This window comes from Petromyzon marinus, chromosome 45, assembly GCF_048934315.1.
Source record: "Petromyzon marinus isolate PM22_M1 ecotype Great Lakes invasive population chromosome 45, UKy_Petmar_22M1.pri1.0, whole genome shotgun sequence".
NCBI classification, from domain to species: Eukaryota; Metazoa; Chordata; class Hyperoartia; order Petromyzontiformes; family Petromyzontidae; genus Petromyzon; species Petromyzon marinus.
Window position 1 is genome coordinate 11,353,196 of NC_133711.1, and position 21,146 is coordinate 11,374,341.

Sequence of the window (21,146 nt, forward strand, 5' to 3'; positions counted from 1 at the left end):
TTTCAAATCGACTATTAAGAACTTCAATTCTCGCCGAAAAATTTCCGAGTTGCTGGCGGACTGCAGGAGGTGTGGTACGTGGCCTGTTGCAGCCACAGCCACAGTGAGAATGTATACTTGATGTGGTGGGTCAGGTGCGTCAATATTTTCCAGGTCACCCACTCGGACAGACCCCGCTGAAATGAATCCATACGACGTTCATTCGCATAAAAGTGATTTAAAGCTTTCGTGACTGCAAGGATTCATCTTCTTTGGTTCTATCGGTAAAGTCACGTAGAATGAGAATAAAATAATAAAATAATATAATAAAACAACACAATAAAATTCTCACGACGTTTCGGCCACAACAGAAGTGGCCTTCTTCAGGTGAAAGGAACAAACCTGTCGGGACGACAGAGCTTCAATGAACGTTGTTAAGATTCGTAGCGTCTTTTAAGCTGGTTTAGAGAAGTGAGGCACCTTGACAAAGGGGTTTACATATCAAACAGGATAATTTAGCATTGAAAGAGCTGAGGGATTAGCTTGTGACTGGTCACAGAAATGGCTATGTTAAAGTCAAAGCCTACAAGAGAGATGATATTGTCGTCCTCTCAGCCGACAAGGGCAATGCCACTGTCATCATGGACAAAACAGAATATAACAACAAAATTCAAGAACTACTCATTTATGGCAGCTATACAAAAATAAAAAGAGATCCCACCAACAGCCTGGTTACCAAAACGAACAAAATCATCTCTGATTCAACAGCATTAATTGATCAAACCAAACAGTTCTCGTTGAAACCCTCTGCTGCCAGACCACCAAGATTATATGGCCTTCCAAAGATACACAAAGAAGATACACCCCTTCGTCCCATCGTCTCCACTATCAACTCCCCCACTTATAAACTGGCACGTTTTCTGGCTGATATACTGCGACCTTTCACTGGAAAAAGCACCTCTGCGGTACTAAATTCTACTCACCTGGTATCGACAATCAAAGGCATTTCCCTGTCCCCAGACGACCTGCTTGTCAGTTTTGATGTGGTGCCCTTGTTCACCAAAGTTCCGGTACCTGACACCATCGCTATCATTGAAGACCTGGTTCATCAAGGACTGCATACTGATGTACCCCCTGGTGAGACATTGCTTAACCAACAGATACTTCACCTTGAATGGAACTTTCTACAAACAAACTGAGGGCACCCCAATGGGCTCCCCCCTATCTCCGGTTGTAGCCAACGTATTCATGGAAAAATTTTAAACTGACGCCATTCCAGACTGCCACTCTACGCCCGACTTTATGGAAGAGGTACGTGGATGACACTTTTGGCATCTGACCACATGGCCAGCCTGCTCTAGACCAATTCCGGGACCACATCAATTCCATACACCCAGCCATCAGATTTACCATGGAGGTCGAAAAAGAGGGCAAACTACACTTTTTGGATGTCTTAATTAAAAGGAGAACTGATGGTTCAATGAGCCACTCTGTCCACAGGAAAGCTACCCATACAGATGCTTACTTGAAACCGGATTCCCACCACCATCCATCCCAGAAGAACTCCCTCATCAAGACTCTATACCATAGAGCCCAATGCATTTCCGACCAGGAACACATTACCAGTGAACTCAAGCACGTACACCAGGCTCTCAGGGCTAATGGTTACTCCGACTACACAATCCGCAAAGCCATCACTCCAGTCATGAAGAAGGATCCACTTGTGGAGCCACTCAAAACCATCACCTTACCCTACATTGCAGGGGTCACTAAAAAGATCTCCAAAATCCTGAATAAACACAAGATCCAGGTCCGATTCAACAAAGTACGTAAAATCCGTGATCTGGTTCCATCTGTAAAAGATGCTGTTTCAGACATACAGAACCCGGGCGTTTACAAAATAAAGTGCCTCTGTGGTAGTAGCTACATTGGAGAAACCAAACGACATATCTCGAACCGCATCCGTGAACATAAAGCAGACTTGAAACACACTAGAACGAACTCCTCTGCCATGGCAGATCACTGTTATAATTCAGTGGGCTCACATGACATTGACTTCTCCAAGACAGAGGTTCCTTGCAAACCAACCGGATACCATGAGAGATTCGTTCATGAGGCCATCCACATATACAAGTACAGAGACAATTTCAACCGAGAAGATGGATTCTGGCTTAGTAACCATTGGAAAGATGTTTTAAACCATTTCGGTTCTTAATTAATTGTATTTTACGAGGACCTTAAGACCGCAGCTCTTCCGCTGGCATTGACTCTTAATACCTCTCACACCACGGTTAATGGTATGGTTTACAACATGGAGTATAACAGCGCCTCGCAGCTGTCTCTCTCCTCCCTCCTCCGTTCCGACCATGGATGAACTCGTCCGTCTGAACGGGGCTCGTAGCTGTCCGTGGTGCTGAAGTTGAGGGTAAGAATCCACCCATTTTTTCGCCATATAGCATTGTGATATATAACGACTTATTGTTGGTAGCTCAGCTGATTGGAGAATATATAGAGTTTATTGATAACATTGAGGTAGTTTTTATTTTAGTTATTGGTTTACTATATGGTATTCATTATATAGTGTAGTGTATACCCAGTTACTGTTAATAGCTCAGTTTATTGAAGCATATATTGAGTACATTTATTTACTGTATGGTAGTTGAGTTGTTGCAGCCCCTTTGGCGTCCATGTACTAGGTGCCTCTGTGAATGTGCAGGCTTTGACTTTAACATAGCTATTTCTATGACAAGTCACAAGCTAATCCCTCAGTTATTTCAATGCTAAATTATCCTGTTTGATTTGTACTAGGTGCCTCTGTGGATGTGTAGGCTTTGACTTTAACATAGCCATTTCTGTGACCAGCCACAAGCTAATCCCTCAGCTATTTAAATGCTAAATTTTCCTGTTTGATATGTAAACCCCTTTGTCAAGGTGCCTCACTTCTCTAAACCAGCTTAAAAGACGCTACGAATCTTAACAACGTTCACTGAAGCTCTGTCGTCCCGACAGGTTTGTTTCTTTCACCTGAAGAAGGCCACTTGTGTTGCGGCCGAAACGTCGTGAGAATTTTATTGTTATTTTATTATTTTATTCTCATTCTACGGGATTTTACCGAAAGAACCAAAGAAGACGCATAAAAGTGGTTTGGAAAATGAATAGAATGGAGAAGTGTGTGCGTATGTACAGAACCTTCAGTCAATCCAGTGCTGCATGCGGGCCTCTCCACAGGGGCAGTTTTTATAACCAGAAGCGTTATTATCTGACCATACTTCACCATGCTGACCAGTGTGGGTTGAAGATGGGTAGTGCATACATGGAAGCATAGAAGTAGAGTACAACTATGGATTTTACTGCACTGCCATCTCTGCCCAACGCGTTGGCCGCAGCTCTATCAAATATAAACTCACTCCAACACAGAATATCCACGCCGCACTCCAACACAAAATATCCACGCCGCACTCCAACACAGAATATCCACGCCGCACTCCAACACAGAATATCCACGCCGCACTCCAACACAGAATATCCACGCCGCACTCCAACACAGAATATCCACGCCGCACTCCAACACAGAATATCCACGCCGCACTCCAACACAGAATATCCACGCCGCACTCCAACGCAGAATATCCACACCGCCACATGTCTCGACCAGTTAACCGACCCATAGCCAGTGCACGATGTGGTGTAGTTGCAATTTCTATACATTTTCACAATTTCAACCTTTCCACGTATTATTCGCTTGTACCTCGGTCCCCAGCGAGTCACTACTCGACGAATATAAACTCAGTGCATTTGCTGGTCGTTAGAGACAGGCGTGTGCACGTGCACATTGTCAAATAAATGTGGTTAGAGTGCAGGTAATGTTTTAAGTAGAAATTAGTTACAAGTAATGGCGTTCATGCAATCACATTTGTAATCAGGACGCGAGTGTAAAATTAACACATGAATCACAACACACGTGATTGCCGCCAGTGGCAGTTAAGATGCAATTCTGCTTTGGGAAATGCGGAGCTGCTCCCGTAAACATTCTTACTTGTGCACTGAATTGTACAGTCCCGACATGCTGTTGGATAAGAGCCTCCCCTCGCCTGAACAGGTCTTGGGGGGTTAATTGACCCTACTTCGCCACGCTGGTCGGAGCGGGTTGGTGAAGGTGGGGCCTTGGCCCAGAGTACAATACAGGAATTGATTTTGCTGCACTGCTCTCTACTGACAGTCTAGCCACGTAGCAGCCTACAATACCATGTATAAATATTGGTAAGGCCCACTAAGCCGCTTCGTTGAACTATTATTTGTGGCCAGGTCGCTTCTGAAAAAGAGCTAGAAAGCTCTGGACTTCACCTGGTAAAATAAAACGTTTTTTTGCTGAGTTTAGCTTGGTTTATATCACATCAGCCGATCGAATTTCCTGTCTCTTCCTAGTGAGGTGTCAAGGCCCCTTTGGCACATTTGCCCCGGTGCAGTTGCACCGCCTGCACTACCTGATAGCTACGCCACGAGTCGACTCCACATGTTGTCCTCTGGCCCCGAACACGACCGTGCAGTCAACACATGCGAGTGCTCATTTATCCCAACATTTGCATAACTTATTCTTGGTTCTTTCGGTAAAGTCACGTTGAAGGGAAACAATAAAATATTGTTTTATATATATTTTATTATTTTATTGTTTCCCTTCAACGTGACTTTACCAAAAGAACCAAGAATATGAATCACTGCAGTCACGAAAGCTTTAAATCAAAATTTGCATAACTTCTTGGCGATATACATGACAACACCATGCTGACGCTGTGCCAATATACAATAATCTTCTAATATATATGAGCAGCACATTCCCGATGCCAGTGCCAATTCTTGGATGGGATTGGAAACTGAGCTGCATATCATGGAACGTGTGGTACACCTGCCCACGATGCGATACGGTCCCTATGCCTCAAAAAGCCGACCGCAATGATGACATTTTAGACTGATGAGGACGATAATTTGTTTGCTGCGGTGAAAAAAACCTCTTCCCGCGTAATGTAAAGGTCCCGCAGGCCCAAACGCGTTGCCATGAGTGCTATACTCCAGGTTGTCCTACGCCTAATCATTCAAACAAACCCACTGCTTCACCTGTGGTCATCCATTACCTGCCAACGAACACAAGAGTGAATTTCAGCAGTGTGAAAAACCCGCGCGGGATCGCTCCGTTGAAGAGCCTGGATTGAAGCAAATCAACTGGGTTAATGGCAGAGCACATGGTGATAACCAATTCCGTTCCTCTCAGATCAGATGCACTCCATGTATTGATTCAGACCGTGGTTGTAATCCAACCTCTTCCTGTGCTGCCACGCTCCCAGCGATTATTCTCAACTCCAGAATCCCGGTGCTAAATCCTGATCATACATTTCCATCACTCAATAGGTGAACAATAGTGGAATAAAGGTAACATTAAAATAACAATTGTGAAATAAGAGAAAAACTCTTATAGAAATAAATAATCTCTACTAAAAAAATCCTTATCCAGGGTAGAGTCTTTAATGGCTGCATTAAGCCAGTGGTAGAATTCCCACATTCCCATTACAGGGACCATTCTCTCCATGACAACCACGGCGGAATTCCCAGAGCATTCCTTTTTTTATCAACCCAAGAGAGAGAAAGGATGGGCTGAGTAGATCATTGACTCGTGATTTAAACTTGCAACCAATGACTACGCAAGTAAAAAATAAACCACGCTTTTAAATTCTTAACGTCGCGAACGTCAGAAAAAAATACTCGCACGCAATTCCGTCCGTAACAAGGCGATCGATTTCCGTTTATTTTCTACAAAAATAATGTCGTGCCGCGCAGCGTTTGAAATGTCAACGCAGGGTAATAATGACAACGTTCATAATGGGAGGAGGAGGGGGGGGGGCATTGGTGACGGTGATCAACGCCCAATCGTGCTCAGGAGAGCCATCAACGTGGCGGCCACCGCGGAGACGGCGATGGCTTCCGAGTCCCTCGTTACCCGCAGCCACACTTCATCACGCTGGTCAGTGCAGTTTGGTGAAGGCGGGTTGCATATGTGGGAGCATCGAAGTACAGTACAAGAACTGATTTCGTTGCAAGGTGCTCTGCTGCCCACAAAGTAGTCCCTCAGCAGCTGACAACACCCGCTGTATGCATGGTGGGCTCGCATCCAAGCACTATCCGGGCTCGACCCTGCTTGGTCTCTGGGATCTAACTGGATTGAGTCCTAAGCAATACAAACTCAACTCATTACATGTTTTTGCTCTATACAGAGATAATATATTTTTTTGCGGTAAAACAAAGCTCTTACTGCTGTGAATGTAAAATGAATGTCATCCATGACAGAGGTTTTTGGGTTAGATCGCGTAAATATATAAATGTGTCGTTAAACCTGCCACCACCCGACACAGCCAACTAGTAAGGGTTGTCACGTAAACAGAACACGTCAATTCGTCATCAGTACAGCACACCGGTGTATTGGAGAGCCAAGCCACAACATTTACAATCTGAGTACGACGTTTCGCCAGTAATTACAACAAGCTTCATCAGGCGAGAGCCAGATTTGTTAAGTCTTAATGTTTCGTTCCTTATATAGAGGCGTAGATGTGTTGACCAAACTTCTGCACTCTTGCACAATGTGGTGGGGGGGGGGGATTACTGAGGCAACGTACATGATGCATGTGCATTATGCGTGCCCTTTGAACCTGTCCTCCCTGTGCATTGCTCATTAAATTAGCCCTACCAACGGTAATCCCTATTGAAGTATGCTGCCCTTTATAGGCATGCATTTAATTCATGTATTATTTGATGATTCGCTTCCGGGCAGCACTAAGACAGTAGCTATCCGAACGGTTAAAGTTATTTTGATTTCTTTCAACTTCGATAGATTCTCTAATTAGTCTTGGCCAGTAGTAGCTAGTTTTGCACAAAACTTCAACATTATCAAAATCAATTGAGTGTCCTTGTTGGCACGCGTGTTCTGCTACTGCTGACAGTTATATTTGGGAAAAAATAATATTTCACATAACATTTACCACACGTGCAGTTAATCCTGTACACACCTTCTGTTGATAGCTTCGGTAATTCATCTTTTGTACCAGATATTAATTTCTGTATTTTATGTACCGTGCCAAATCTGACTCGGATGTTTTGTTTTTCCAAACATCTGGCTAATTTATAAGTTACTCCTGCAATATACGGTATATTGATCGTTTTAATTACTTGGGCAGTTTCAATGCTCTTATTTGATTTGGTTTTGGTATTCAATGCCCTGTTGATTTGTGCATCATTGTAACCGTTCATTTGCAGCGCTTCTTTAACATGCTAACGACACATTTATATATGTACGCGATCTAACCCAAAAACCTCTTATGGATATTTTTTGCGAAAGCCTACGTGTTAAACAAAATGAATGCCGTCTAAGAATTGATAAGTGTGTGTGTGAGCCCAGCATTGGTGCTGTTGAATGCCTTGGAAGGAAGCCCTTTCATTTAGTTTGCAGTGGACAAGTGGCCAAGCAAGTAGAAAAGGTCGCTTCCTCGCTAACAAGATTTAATTTGAAAACACAAAACTTCACTTACGAAGGAAACCTTCAACGAGTCTTGGGCATATTTATCAGGAGGGTCCTGCTGAGGATGTTTGACAAATTCATGTATGCGAGTTTCTTCGCGAGTGGGAGAAAACTCAAGTGCACCATCCAAAGGAGGCCCACAAATGCGAGAGTATAGCACTAAAAAAATCCGTACTGATAGGTGATTAACCTACTTTCTGTACTGGCACTTCCAACCACCTCTTTTTCCAGGCCTGCCTCTTGGCCTCCGTGTATGCAACATACAGATATTCTCATATTTGTTATTCGATGCATGTATCGTGAGCATAAGAATTTATATGAATCGATGGCAATACGCAGGGTCAGCAACCTACTTGCTGTACTGGCATCAAGTGTGAGGGCAGAGGCTGGGAGGTAGAGATAGCGGGTGGCTGTGGGTGGTGTGTGGGGCGATGCTGGGGGGGGAGCGGCCGTCAGAAGCGCCCTATGACCCCGAGCTGAGTCTGCGCGGCGCGGCCCACGCGCTCGTGCAGCACCGCCACCTCCTGCTGAGTCAGCGTCTTCTCCATGTGGCGGTACGTGATGCGGTAGCAGTGGCTACGCCGGCCCGTGCTGCACCACGCACACACCAGGGGGGGTGAGGTAGGGGGCGAGGTGGGGGGGGGGGGGCAGACGTGGGGTTACAGTGTACAGGGCTCGAACCCACGAACACAGAATTCATAATTTCCTGCTCAATGCTCCATCGCCGATCAGCACGGTTGGCTACGTACAGTGCAAAGATGTCCAACATACATACATCACGTTCATGATAACTCGGCAAAAGGCCTCCAGGTCTCGACCTTAGAACCTTGGAGCTGCTGGCTCAGTGGATTATCAGCTCTTTGAGACAGGTCCAGCACTCCAACTGCAGAGAGAGACAGCTTCTAGCTATTGGTGGTCCACCACGTTCACGATGCTGCCATGCATGAGGCTTCCAGGCTCAGGGTTCGAACCCAAAACTTTGAGGGTTTCAGTGTTCAGTGACCTAACGCATTCCAATAGGAGACGATCAACGCCATTGCTCAAACTGAGCACCTCACAGTTACTGGCGCAGAGTCAATCCACTTTCTTAATAACCCTGTGACAGGCACTAAAGGGCAGAGCTTGGGTGCAATACCTTAAACGTTACAGGCTCGATGAATTAACATCTACATCAGCTAAAACTATTAAACTAAACTGTTAAACTATTTTCATTTAACCAGGTAAGGCCCCCTTGAGCTATGACCTGGCCACAAATGATAACTCAACGAAGTGGCTAATCACGTGGAAACTTAGAGCAGCCAAATACTCTAAACGCATGTTTCTAAATGTGGAGGGAAAAACCTGAGGACCCGGGAAAAAATCCACGTGACCATGGGGAGTGAGAGACACGCAAACTCCAAATATACAGGTGTCCTGCATACCAGGCGAGGCAGTTAACATCTCGCCACCACGGCACCTCAGACAGCAACACCTAATCTAGCTCCAGGGCTCGAACTCGGCACCTCGCAGTATCTGGCTCAAGCACGAAAACCCCAACAGAGAGAAAGAGAAGAGAGGAGAGGAGACGACCGCTCCCCCCGGGTTCCATCCCCTGCTATCGGAGTCTCTCCTGCTCGGCGGTCCGGCACGCGCGACGGGGGGGCCCCCGTGCAGGCGACGGTGGTGATGGTGGCGGCGGCAGCGGCGGCGGCGCGCGACCCCGTGGCTCACGTTTTGTCGACGTAGTCGTCGGCGAGCGTGATGCTCTCCACCAGGTCACCGGCGAGGCTGCGCACGAGTTCGTGGAAGTCGTTCTCTTCGTAGCCGTCGGGCGGCAGCCAGAAGGAGACGTCGTTGACGAGCGGCGGGTACTTGCTGAAGGCCTGGGGAGCATGCGCGGAACACGCAGAGATGTCGGGCAAAACGCGCCGTTGGCGGTAATCGTGAGAGCTGTCTGGGGAAGTGCTGGGGGGCTACCCTTGTGCGACCTGTATAATTATGTTTTATCATCATCCTCATCATCTGTAATCTATCCACTGCTGGACAAAGGACTCCTCACGCCGTTGCCATCTCTCGTGGTACCGTGATGCCACAATCCATCCCATTTCTGCGCACCAGATGATCTCGTTGCCTCACCTCCTGTGGTCGTGCATTCCCTCCTTTGGCTGCCATTCCATCGCCACTCTCGTCCATCGGCCATCATGCCCTCCGAGCCCACAGACTTTCTTTAAAGGCCAATGTGTCTCTGATTTGCGTTTGTACCTTCATCTGTGTGTTCCTCTTGCTTGCCTCTCAGTGGTATTCTGAGCATGCATTTAATTAGATTCTTTTCGCTGCTATAAATTTCAATGTGATAAGCCACTTTGTTGAGCTATCATTTTTGTGGCCAGATCGCTTCTGGAAAATAAATTAATACCTAAGTCGGCTTTACCTGGTTAGATAAAAATAATGTAGTTTTATTTGTGTATATTTTTAAGTGATTTGTTTACCTTTCCTATACTTTGCACTCCCATCGTGTTTTTGTCTTGTTTGTTGTTGTAACGTTCTGACTGCCTCTACTGGACATTTGTGACAAAAAGCTTTAAAGCTCATCGGATTCCTCCAGTGTAAATACATATTATGATTCTGATCCACGTGTCTTTTTACACTCTTCAAGTTCTCAGCTTTTGTTCATGTGTACGGCTCAACTGAGGTCAGCAGACTCCCTAAAGGGTTGAGAATAATCGTGGTAAAGTAAATCTAACCCAGTCCGGGACATCTGAGGGCCTGAGTTCAAGCTCCGGGTGAGACATCAATTGCCATGACCTCTTTCACAGAAAGGTTTCCCCACCGTATATTTTTTGTTGCATGTTTTTAAATTCAAAATCTTTTCCCAATATCCAGCCAGGTGGTGCCGTGATCAGAGCGCCCAGGTTACAGTCACAAGGTTGCAAGATCAGACTGTTGGGGCAAGTGTTATTAGCGAGCACCTATTGTGGCTGGTACAGTGCACGATGCTGTAATTGTTTTTTTCAGACGCCACACGAGAGGAAGTGCTGTGTTGTTACCGGCCGCTTCACATGTTTGGCCTTTGGGCCTGTGCTCAGCAACTCTCGCCACCGAGAGTTGCTACCTTGCCTGGTATCCAGGAGGTAGTCGGTTCGACCCCAACCCTGACGCCTGCATATTTGGAGTTTGCGTGTTCTCTCTTCCCGGTGGTGGTGTGGATTTTCTCTGGAACCTCCGGTATATCCCTCCACATTTAGAAATATTCGTTTAGATTATTTGGCTGCTTTAAATAACATAAGGCACTTCCTTGAGCTATCATTTGTGGCCAGGTTGCTTCTGAAAAAGATCTATATAGCTCAGTGGGCCTTACCTGGTAAAATAAGAATAGTAATTAGTTAGGATCACCAACCCCCGGGGGTCTATAAAATATGTATTACTTTGTGAGACATACGACCGAGGGGAAGACAAAGCCAGATTGCAAAAGACTATAAGAGCAACCCTTTGCAGTCTTATCAACTATAATTGTTATGGGATCTGGCAGAAGGAAGGAAGCAATGGTAGGGCATGGTGGCATCGATTGCATTGTCCACGATGACATTTTAGTTTGTCCCTCCACATTTAGAATCAACGTGCGTTTAGATTATTTGGATGCTATAAATTTACACAAGATAAGCCACTATATTGAGCTATCATGTGGCCAGGACGCTTCTGAAAAAGAGCTATATAAGCTCAGTGGGCCTTACCTGGTAAAATAAAAAATCGTTTTTAGTTTAACTGTGTAAATAAAAACACACACGCTTATCCGAGGCGCATTCTGACAACGCTGTCACTGGTGAACGTCACATTAGCCCGCACAAGGCGACCGTCCGCCTGCGCCGTTCATAACCCTGAGAGTTGCCAGAGCCCACTAATTGGGAACGTTTCTTGGGATAAAAATATCCAATTGAGACCATGGCTGTCGGGCAGGCCAGCTGGCTATACGTGCCGGGCGAGGTGGTGGATGCCCGCGAAGGTAAAAGGTAAAGGTGCAGCACTGCAATTGCTTGCTCATGCCACTGTCGGCGGAAGGACCTCCCAACTAGAAGGAGCTCAAGAACGCCCCTCTAGAGGGTATTTGGCCTACTCGTCCATGCCGATCACGCATCTTGGAAGAGGTGGGAGTACCAACATTGTATCCCACAGCACATGACCCACCAACTGACTGACCATTTCCGGTAATCTAGCAGTTTGAAGGATCGATTCCTCCCACGCCTGTATATTTAGAGTTTGCGTGTCTCTCTCCCCGTGGTCGCGTGGATTTTTCTCCGGGTTCTCCGGTTTTTCCCTCCGCATTTATTATCATTGTCATGCGTTTACAGTAGCTGGCTACTGCTACAAATGTGCACACGATAAGCCACTTGTTTGAGCTATCATTTGTGGCCAGGTCGTTTCTGACAAAAGAGCTGTATCGTAGCTTAGTGCGCTTTACCTGGTAAAAAAAGCATACAGTAAAACCTTGGATTGCGAGCATAATTCGTTCCGGAAACGTGTTTGTAATCCAAAGCACTCGTATATCAAAGCGAATTTCCCCATAAGAAATAATGGAAACTCAGATGATTCGTTCCACAACCCAAAAATATTCATATAAAAATTATTAATACAAAATACCTTTTTATATTTTTATTATTTAAATTTAATATAAAGTAATTAAATTGAATCGTGGCTCGTGTGAGGGAGACGAAAGAGAGGAGGGTTATTGTGTAGGACGACTTTCACTGTCACTAACAGAATCACTGCCATCTGTTGGCTCACAGTAATCTTTTTCTTTTTGTGCGACTTTAACAAGGAACCTATCCAATGATATAGTAAACAGTATAGTAAACAGTATACGCTCGCACGGATGTTGACTATATGAGTGAGGCACGCCGACTGAGACCGAGCATTACCCACAGTCCCGCAGCCAGAGAGAGAGAAGAACCATCGGTTCAGTTGTGATCACGTGACGCTCGGCAGACAAAGCATATACGTACTACTCGTATTGCAAGACCTCGCTCGTTTATCAAGTTAAAATGTATTTAAATTTTTTGCTCGTCTTGCAAAACACTCGCAGACCAAGTTACTCGCAATCCAAGGTTTTACTGTAGTTTAATCATTTAGTTTACGTGTGTCAACACTCATTGATTGTGTAGTGACATCGGTGATGTCACTGTATGTTGCCGGCCCGAGAAAGCCGTGGTGTGCGATGTCCCTACATCGCGGACAGCACCGGGTGGGTTGCTGTGTGAGGCCGGCTCTAGCACAGCACGGCGTGCGATGCACCGTCATCGCGTACACCCCATAGGCGGGTGTGGTACGAGCCCTAGCGGGGCTTGGTGAGGGCTGAGATATCGCGGGCACCACGCATAGCGTGTCGAGCGGGCTCCCACAAGGGGGAGCGGGAGAGTGTCAGCCCAGGGGCAGGGTTGCCCCGGTCCATGGCACTCTGGTTGACCCAGTACACACGTGATCCGGAGTGTCCACAGAGAGGCCCCCAGGTGGGGGAGCTAGTGGGTGATCACGTGTCCGGGGAGAGCTCTCGAGAGGGATCGAGAGGGAGCCAGAACGCTCCAGAAGGTGGACGGGGCCAAGGGCGGAGCGGCCCCGACCCAGGGGGATATAAGGTGGGTCCCTGGGAGGGACCGCGGTTCTTCGTTCTAAAGCTGGAAGCTCCACGTCTACAAGCTGGAAGCTCTATGAGGCATCAACACGTGGTCGGGGACCCGAGTGAGGGTCTGACCCTTCGTAGCTGTAACTCCTACATATAGAGTAGTTAGCTAGGTGGTCACCACCCTAGCCTGTAGTATCTGGTGAAGGGGCAGTTACCCCTTTGTGTTAACAGGTTGATGTTACAATAAAAGTGTTGCCTCTGAAGAACAACGTCTGCGACTCAGTTGGACTCACTACAATTGTATTGGCCAAACAACCCAATATAGGACGACAGAGTTTGGGTAACTGTTGGCAGCGGCGGCAGCGGCTCTTGCCGTCTGTGGTTTCCCGTGCCCCTGAATCTGTATGAGAATGATCAGAAACTGTGCGCTTTATGAATTATAAATGATTGATTATTAACACGGGACAGATTCACATCTTGATTAAGCGGCTGAAATAACTCGAGCTTGCGTTTTCCCCGACGTTCGTAATGGAGACATTGGCGTGTTGCTCTTTCAAAATTCGGGTGCAACTTTTGTAAATGGGGCCTCCACGTGTCTAATTTTCACTGGTCCCTAGGGCATGGGCCGACAGATTAAATTACACTGTCAGACACGGGCCGACAACCTATCCGCAATTTAAGTGTGTGGCTTCTTCTCGCAATGCACAAAAATGTGTTTTTGTGAACAGTGCGACGTGTTCGCGCGAGTCAGAATTTGAGCTCCTTTTTGGGGCCGCTCGCGACAAGCCTGCGGTGAAACCGCCAGGGAGAATGGATGACAATCTATCAATTCCTATGGACGTGTCTTGTCGGCGGGCAGAGTATTCGCATCAGCGTTATACACATTTAAAAGTCCTGAGCTCCCCACGCTGTGCGGATCACGGTTGGCTCTATGTAATGAAAAAAAAAACTAGAATATGTTTTCCCATTTCTGGCAATAAAACAGATGGCTTTGATTTCCGTGTCTCTGTTGATTAATTCGATAATCCGTGGCTGTGAAACAGTTCTTCGATTAATTGATGAGCAAACAGGTGGAATTGTGTGGATTAAATAATTATTAGTCTAAGAACGTCTGGATTTGTAGTCAAAACGATCAAGACAAATGAGGCACCACAGACGAGAACAACTGTAGAGTACAAGAGGTGTTAAGATGTTCAAACACAAAAGAGATCCCTTTTGCAAGGCATCAAGTATGCATGAACCACACATACTTGTGGCAAAACATGCAAACAAACATGCTCTGATAAGATATGCACCGTCACCTTGTTTGATTGCCAGCAAGTGTAAAAACTATTCTTATTTCTCCATAATTTTTGATACTGGCAAAAAGGTCCCATAGATAATTGACCATACTTTACTGAAATGGTCGGTGCTAGTTGAAGGCGGGGGGGAAGACATGGGAACATAGTACAGTCCAACATTGGGTTTAGACGCGCTCCTTTTCCGCTGCCCTCTCACTAAAACGAGAAGTCTCTTCACCGTTACCGAGACAACTGCAAGTGGCAGGGTGAGGGGTCCCGTTCACCGCCGAATCTCGTAATGCGCAAGCGGTTAGCGTAAATTTTATTTAGCAAGGCTGTCGCGATGTGCGTGAATGTACGTACGTACGTGTACATCATTGGAACAGGAAAGAGTTACGTCACTCTGAGACTGCTCTCGTGACTGTCATGCAGTGACGTGTTAAAGAGCACGGCTGTCATGCCACTGTCATGTTGCCGCAACACGCCTGAAACTGGCGCTGCCCGCGATGTCATTTCTCACGGTGCGGATATGATATTCAATTTCACGATAGGACGATCACCGCGATACTAGTGTCCCTTAACCTTGTAACTGTGTTGCGTTTTCATTGTATTGTGTTTGTGCTTTGGTGCACTTCCGGTATGAAATAGATTGATTAAACACTCTTCAGCTGCAGCTCAATGAACATAAGCCGGTCTTTGGTACAATTTGTAACAATTGTACAATTACGTATGAATAATTAACAAATCAAATGGCTTGGACTTATCTCAGGATCGCGATTCAATGATAAATAGTGTTTGTTCTAGTTATTTTCCGTCTCGTTTCTTTCGGTTTTTCTCTTTCGTTCGGCCCATTAGTTTACATGTCACATTATCATATAATTTGCATAAATCATGTCATATATTTTTACATGCACGATTCGGTGTGCACTTTGTGAACATATTAATTGGTGACAATTGACAGATGCATTGCCACTTCTCGTATTTACTATTTTTATTTTACCAGGTAAGGCCCACTGAGCCATATAGCTCTTTTTCAGAAGCAACATAGCCACAAAGTGGCTTATCATGTGGATATTTATATCATCCAAAGATTCTAAAATGCATCTCGATTTTAAATGTGGAGGAAAAAACCTCAGGACCACGAGAAAAATATACACGCGACCACGGGGAGAGAGAGCCATGCAAACTCCAAATATACAATAGGCGTCGTCAGGGTCGAGATCGAGCCCATGACCTCCTGTACACCAGGCAAGGTAGCTAACATCTCGGGGGCACCCTCTGACCTGAAAGTGGATGGGTGTGTGGATGCTGTCGATGCGGAACTGCCGCAGGAAGTGCTCGTTGGAGCTCCAGAAGAGGCGGATGTCGGGAATGCCGTAGAGGACCATCGCGAGACGCTCCAGCCCCACGCCAAACGCCCAACCCACGCGGTCCGCTGCCCCCGCTGAGCATAGACAGGGAGAGATCATTCTAATTACTCACTCATCATTTACTCAACAATTTAATCTGTAGCACCACCAATAGTCAGCAGCTCCCGCTGGGCACATGCAACAGGGGGAAACTCATTAAATCAGTTTTTCAGTTTCATTTATTAGGATTTACCCTGTGAGCCATTCGGCACTTGATTTGGGTGCAACTGCAACAAACAATAAAATTACAAGATACACCTAAAATTAATTGTACACAACTCTAAATATCACATACATAAACAATACAATCCTACAGAAAAAGCACCACCCGTCCATGCTGCACACAAAAAATGCTAAAAAATTCCATTTCGATGTGTGATCCCAATAACAATCATAATACAATACAGATCAAACTTTTAAGTATAAATCTATACTAAATAAAAAAATCGGGCCAAACCAAGCCCCTCTAAAACTTACTAAAACAATGCTTATAAACAATGTAACAGTTTTCCCAACAAATGTGATTAAAAGTTTACAATAGCGACACACACAACACACATCACTAAACCTAGCATCCTTCGCTAGCTGCATGTCAATCCATAACAGCCGGATTAACAATAGCAGTAGCAGCGTACTATAATCACAATACATCATAATTTCATACATCGGTCATCTACAGCTATATTTTAGATTTCAGGTCACAGGATAGCAGTGGCAGCTATGGTTGTACGACTCCTCTAGAGAATTTTTGAGTGATTGTCTTGTTGGTAATGATCCAAGCTGGAGTTTATTTGCGATAGCATTCCAGACCCTGGGGGCATCTATAGCAAAAGCCCTGTCTTCAGTATTTGTAAGGCAATTAGGAATGCGAAGCAAGTAAATGAGCGAAGATCTTAGCTAATATTTGTTTTCCGAAACAATAAGGAGATCCATGAGGTAATCTGCGGATTCTTTTGTAAGTACATCGTAAATAAATAATATCTGATGCATAAGACGTCGATCATTAATAGATGTTAAGTTTGACCCAATGTAGAGATCGCAGTGGTGGGTCCTATATGGGCAGATCAATGCAAATCTTAAGGCTGAGTGATATATTGAGTCAAGCTTCTTCAGAACAGTACTGGGTGCTGATTTATAAACGATGTCACAGTAATCAAGTAGAGCCATTATGGTAGCTTTTATCAATTCCAAACGGAACATAGGTGGAAAACAGTGTATGTGTCGATACAGAAAACCAAGGTTTATTTTTGTTTTTTTAGCAATATAATCAATGTGTTCTAGAAAATTCAGTTTTGAATCAAGGATGACCCCAAGATACTTATAGATCTTGACGCTATTTGATAATTATCTTTTGAATGTAATTGGGGAAAAATCACGTCCTGCTTTAGTCCTGGTGAGAAGCATAGTACCTTGGTTTTGGTGGTATTCAGGACTAGTTTAAGAGCAACCAGCTGATGTTGTAGTTTGTTGAAATCACCCTGGAGCCTAGCAATCACGTCATCAGGAGAGCGGCCAGCAGTAATCAGTATCGTGTCATCTGCAACAAGATTTACCCTGGAATGATGCAGGTCAGTGCCTAATTCATTAACATAAAGAGAGAACAAGCGGGGGCCGAGGATTTAACCCTGTGGAACCCCTTTTGTTATATTAACACTGTTTGACCTCCAACCATCTGAGAAGACAGTTTGGGTGCGAGAAGAGAGGTAATTTTTTAACCATTTTACTGCGTGTTCGGAGAAACGGAGGAAACCTAGCTGACTTAGCAAGATGTTGTGGTCTCCTGTATCAAAGCTTTTGATAAGTCAAGAAAAAGACTGGCGCAGTACTGCTTTTTTATCAATATATTGTTTGCCGACAAGAAACTGCTAATTTGATAGTTTAGTAATTTTTCAAAAATTTTCATTAACGGAGACAAAATTGAGATCGGTCGGTAGTAATTTGGATCATCTTTCGGGCCTCCTTTGTGAAGTGGACGAACATAGGAGTGTTTCCATTCCATAGGTACTGATGCTTCTTTGATGGATAGGTTGTAAATATGGGCTATTGGTTTGTATATTAGGTGACCAACACTTAACAAAGTAAAAACTGGAATACTGTCCGCACCGGTAGCGGAGGACCCTTTGAGGTTGGACAGTTGTTTTAGAACATTATTTTCGTGTATATGCTGGAAATAAAATGTTTAATGTTTGGTAGGTGGTTTCCGAAATTGCACGAGCTGGGGTTACTCCCAAAACATTTTCGAAAAGGTCACCAGCTTCCTAAAAACGAAGGTTAAAATTGTCGACTTTTTGGGGGATCTGAAAAATACTCCCCATTTCGGTTTAACGCAACGGGCAGATTATCTGTTTTGGATGTCTTTTCAATGCATATGATTGTTTTCCAGAAGATCCTGGCATTGCCATGTGATTCCAGGAGAGTTGAAAAGAAAGCATTTTTTGCATGTCGTATTTTTTTGACGCATCTATTTCTTAAAATCCTGTATTCTAGCCAGTCATTTACCAAGTTACTTTTATGAGCAGATGCCCAAGCCTTGTCCCTAGTTTTCATTAGCTTAGTAATTACAGGATCAAACCATTGTGGACGGTGGCCTTTATTTTTAAATTTAACCAACGGAGCATGTTTATTAAGAATTTGGAGAAATGTTGATCTGAAGGTCTCCCAAGCCATAGTCAGGTTTTGGATATCACAAACCTTAAATTTTGATTTAAAGCTTTCGTGACTGCAGTAATTCATATTCTTAGTTCTTTCGGTAAAGTCACGTTGAAGGGAAACAACAAAATAATAAAATATATATAAAACAATAAAAATTCTCAGACGTTTCGACCATAACACAAACGGTCGTGTTCAGGTGTGTTGGTTTGCATAAATTCATTCACTCTCATCCACACATTAATTTATTTACTTGCTCGTCAATTCAATCGTTCATTTACCCACGCAGTCCTTCAGCCTGTGTGTGCGCAGTGACTCGCAATGGCAATTCCTTGTTTTTCTGCGCTTGCTCTGACAATATTTGTCTATCGCTGCCATTGAGCTACTCGAGCTCCCCCCCTTGTAGACCCCTTTGCTCTGTGCAATTTCAGCTCTAAGCTCCACCGGCCTCTTATCACTGGCTGACCCATGGGTCATCACCCCCCTTCTAGACGATACTCGCCATCTCAATGGGTCGTCAACCTGGAGAAACGCACTCAGTCAGTGTGATGAAACACAGTCAGTGTGATGAAACACGGTCAGTGTGATGAAACACAGTCAGTGTGATGAAACACAGTCAGTGTGATGAAACACAGTCAGTGTGATGAAACACAGACAGTCAATGTGATGAAACAGTCACAGTTTGATGAAACCATCCTCGTGGGCAGGAGACGGATAGATCGTTGTGTCGCCAAACAATTAAATCCATTCATTGACCCACCAATTAATTAATTAATTCTTACATCTACTCCATTCAAACACCATATCACACACCGGCTCGGTCCGTTCATTTACATACATGGCTCACTCGTTCACTCCATCACCCACCGATTCACTCAACTGTTTACAAATTCATAGTCGTTCACTGTCTTACCCATTCATTCACACACATTGACAAAATCACTCACCCACTCATTTATTCACTCCTTCACTCAATCATACACGTACTATAAAACCCTCCTCTTTAACCGCAAGAGTCACGTTCTTGACAACGCTTGCAAATGCAGAATTCATGAGCGCAGAAGCCTCGCTCCAATGGGAAAAAATGTAGTTACGTTCCTGGTACGAGTGAACATGGGGGGGAATGGTAAATGTTTAAAAACGATGACTACAATAAATACGTTATAAATTATAAAGAACAATGTGTTTTTTTTGTATTACCTTTGATGATAATGATTTGACGACATGAAGGTGGTGGTGAGGAATTCAGGAGGATGACTCCTCGGGAGATGCAGGCGTTTGATAACACCGTATAGCTGTTATGTTAGCACTCTGGGGAGCGCTAGCCGCAACACTTTCCCTGATTGCATTCGCATTCTTTTTAATGGACCTCACAAGTCAACTCGTTCATACTAAAATGTATAAACGAGTCTGTAAAACTCTAAGTACGTATGAAGTAAAACTGCACAATAGCGAGTTCAAAGGAGGCTAACTGCGAGACAGTGGACTGAGCAGGCAGCCGAGGGAGCGTGCCTAATCTTCACAGACCGTTTCAAATGTAACAACATTCTGTACGCACCTCCCTCGTGTCGGGGGTCTGACGTTTCACGAACACTGGAGTCTGGCGGGTCGCGGATAGGGAATTGTTATACTCTTAGTAAACTCGCGAATGTGCAAAACCCTCGAATCCAGAACTCTCGCTTAGCGAGGGTTTACTGTAGTAATTTATTCACTCGTTGACACATGCAGTTTCTCACATGTTTATTCGCTCACCCACCCCGTGCTACTTGCGAACTCAGTCGATTAATCACGAGCCCACTCGTGCTCATTCCTTGAACCACTCATTCATTCACCCAATCATGAATTCGTCCGCTGACTCGCTTAGTCACTCCGTCATTCAATCGGTAACTCACTCAATCGTTCACGCTTTCACCCATTTGCTCACTTAAGTCACTCTCTCTCATTGATATAGTAACCCACTCAGTCACACATTCACTCAATTAGTCACTCTCTCCTTGAATTAGTAACCCACTCATTCAGTCATTCACGCATTTAACCCATTCACTCACTCTATTAGTCACTCTCTCACAGAGTCAGTAACTCATTAATTCACTCACGCATTCACCATTCTCTCACGCGCTCGCACATTGAAAATACCCAGCTAAAAGCAAACAGCAGGGAAACATTACAGGCCTTTAAAACTGAAAATAAAAAAGTGATGGCCAGTATTTATCCGTACCATTGAGATTCCAACATGAATTTAAGTTTCTCGTGAAAACAGGAGTGCACAGCAAATCAAACATGCTCGGATAAAGGCCTTCCGAGGTGACCTTTCGTTAGTGATGTTTATTTATTTATTTATCCGCCTTCATATTATTTTAAACTGGGACAGCTACGTTCAATTGATTTGGGGAAAAAAATCCAATCTCGGATAGAAAGCGGCTGTTTAAGAAAACCACACACACGTGCACACACACATACGCATGCACACACACACGTAGGCATGCACAAGCATAAGCACGCACACACAAGCATAAGCACGCACACACACACGCATGCACAAGCATATGCACCCGCATACACACATATGCACGCACAAGCACACACACGTACGCACGCACAAGCATACGCACAAGCATACCCACAGGCACACACGCACGCACAAGCATACGCACCCGCACACACACATACGCACG

At 44.8% G+C, this 21,146-nt stretch overlaps 1 protein-coding gene across 5 annotated transcripts in view; it reads right to left on the bottom strand.

The window, feature by feature from the left end:
- Window positions 1-5,748: 5,748 nt before the first annotated feature.
- The window catches only part of FARS2 (phenylalanyl-tRNA synthetase 2, mitochondrial), a 55,063-nt gene continuing 39,665 nt past the window's right edge, over window positions 5,749-21,146 (bottom strand). For all 5 annotated transcript variants that reach the window (XM_076074108.1, XM_076074107.1, XM_032971277.2 and 2 more), the window contains 3 exons: window positions 15,697-15,857; window positions 9,251-9,402; window positions 5,749-8,131 (listed from right to left, as the gene is read on the bottom strand). In XM_076074108.1, coding sequence (XP_075930223.1) covers window positions 7,993-8,131; window positions 9,251-9,402; window positions 15,697-15,857 — 452 coding nt within the window. In that variant the 3' untranslated portion in view covers window positions 5,749-7,992. The remainder of the gene's footprint in view (window positions 8,132-9,250; window positions 9,403-15,696; window positions 15,858-21,146) is intronic.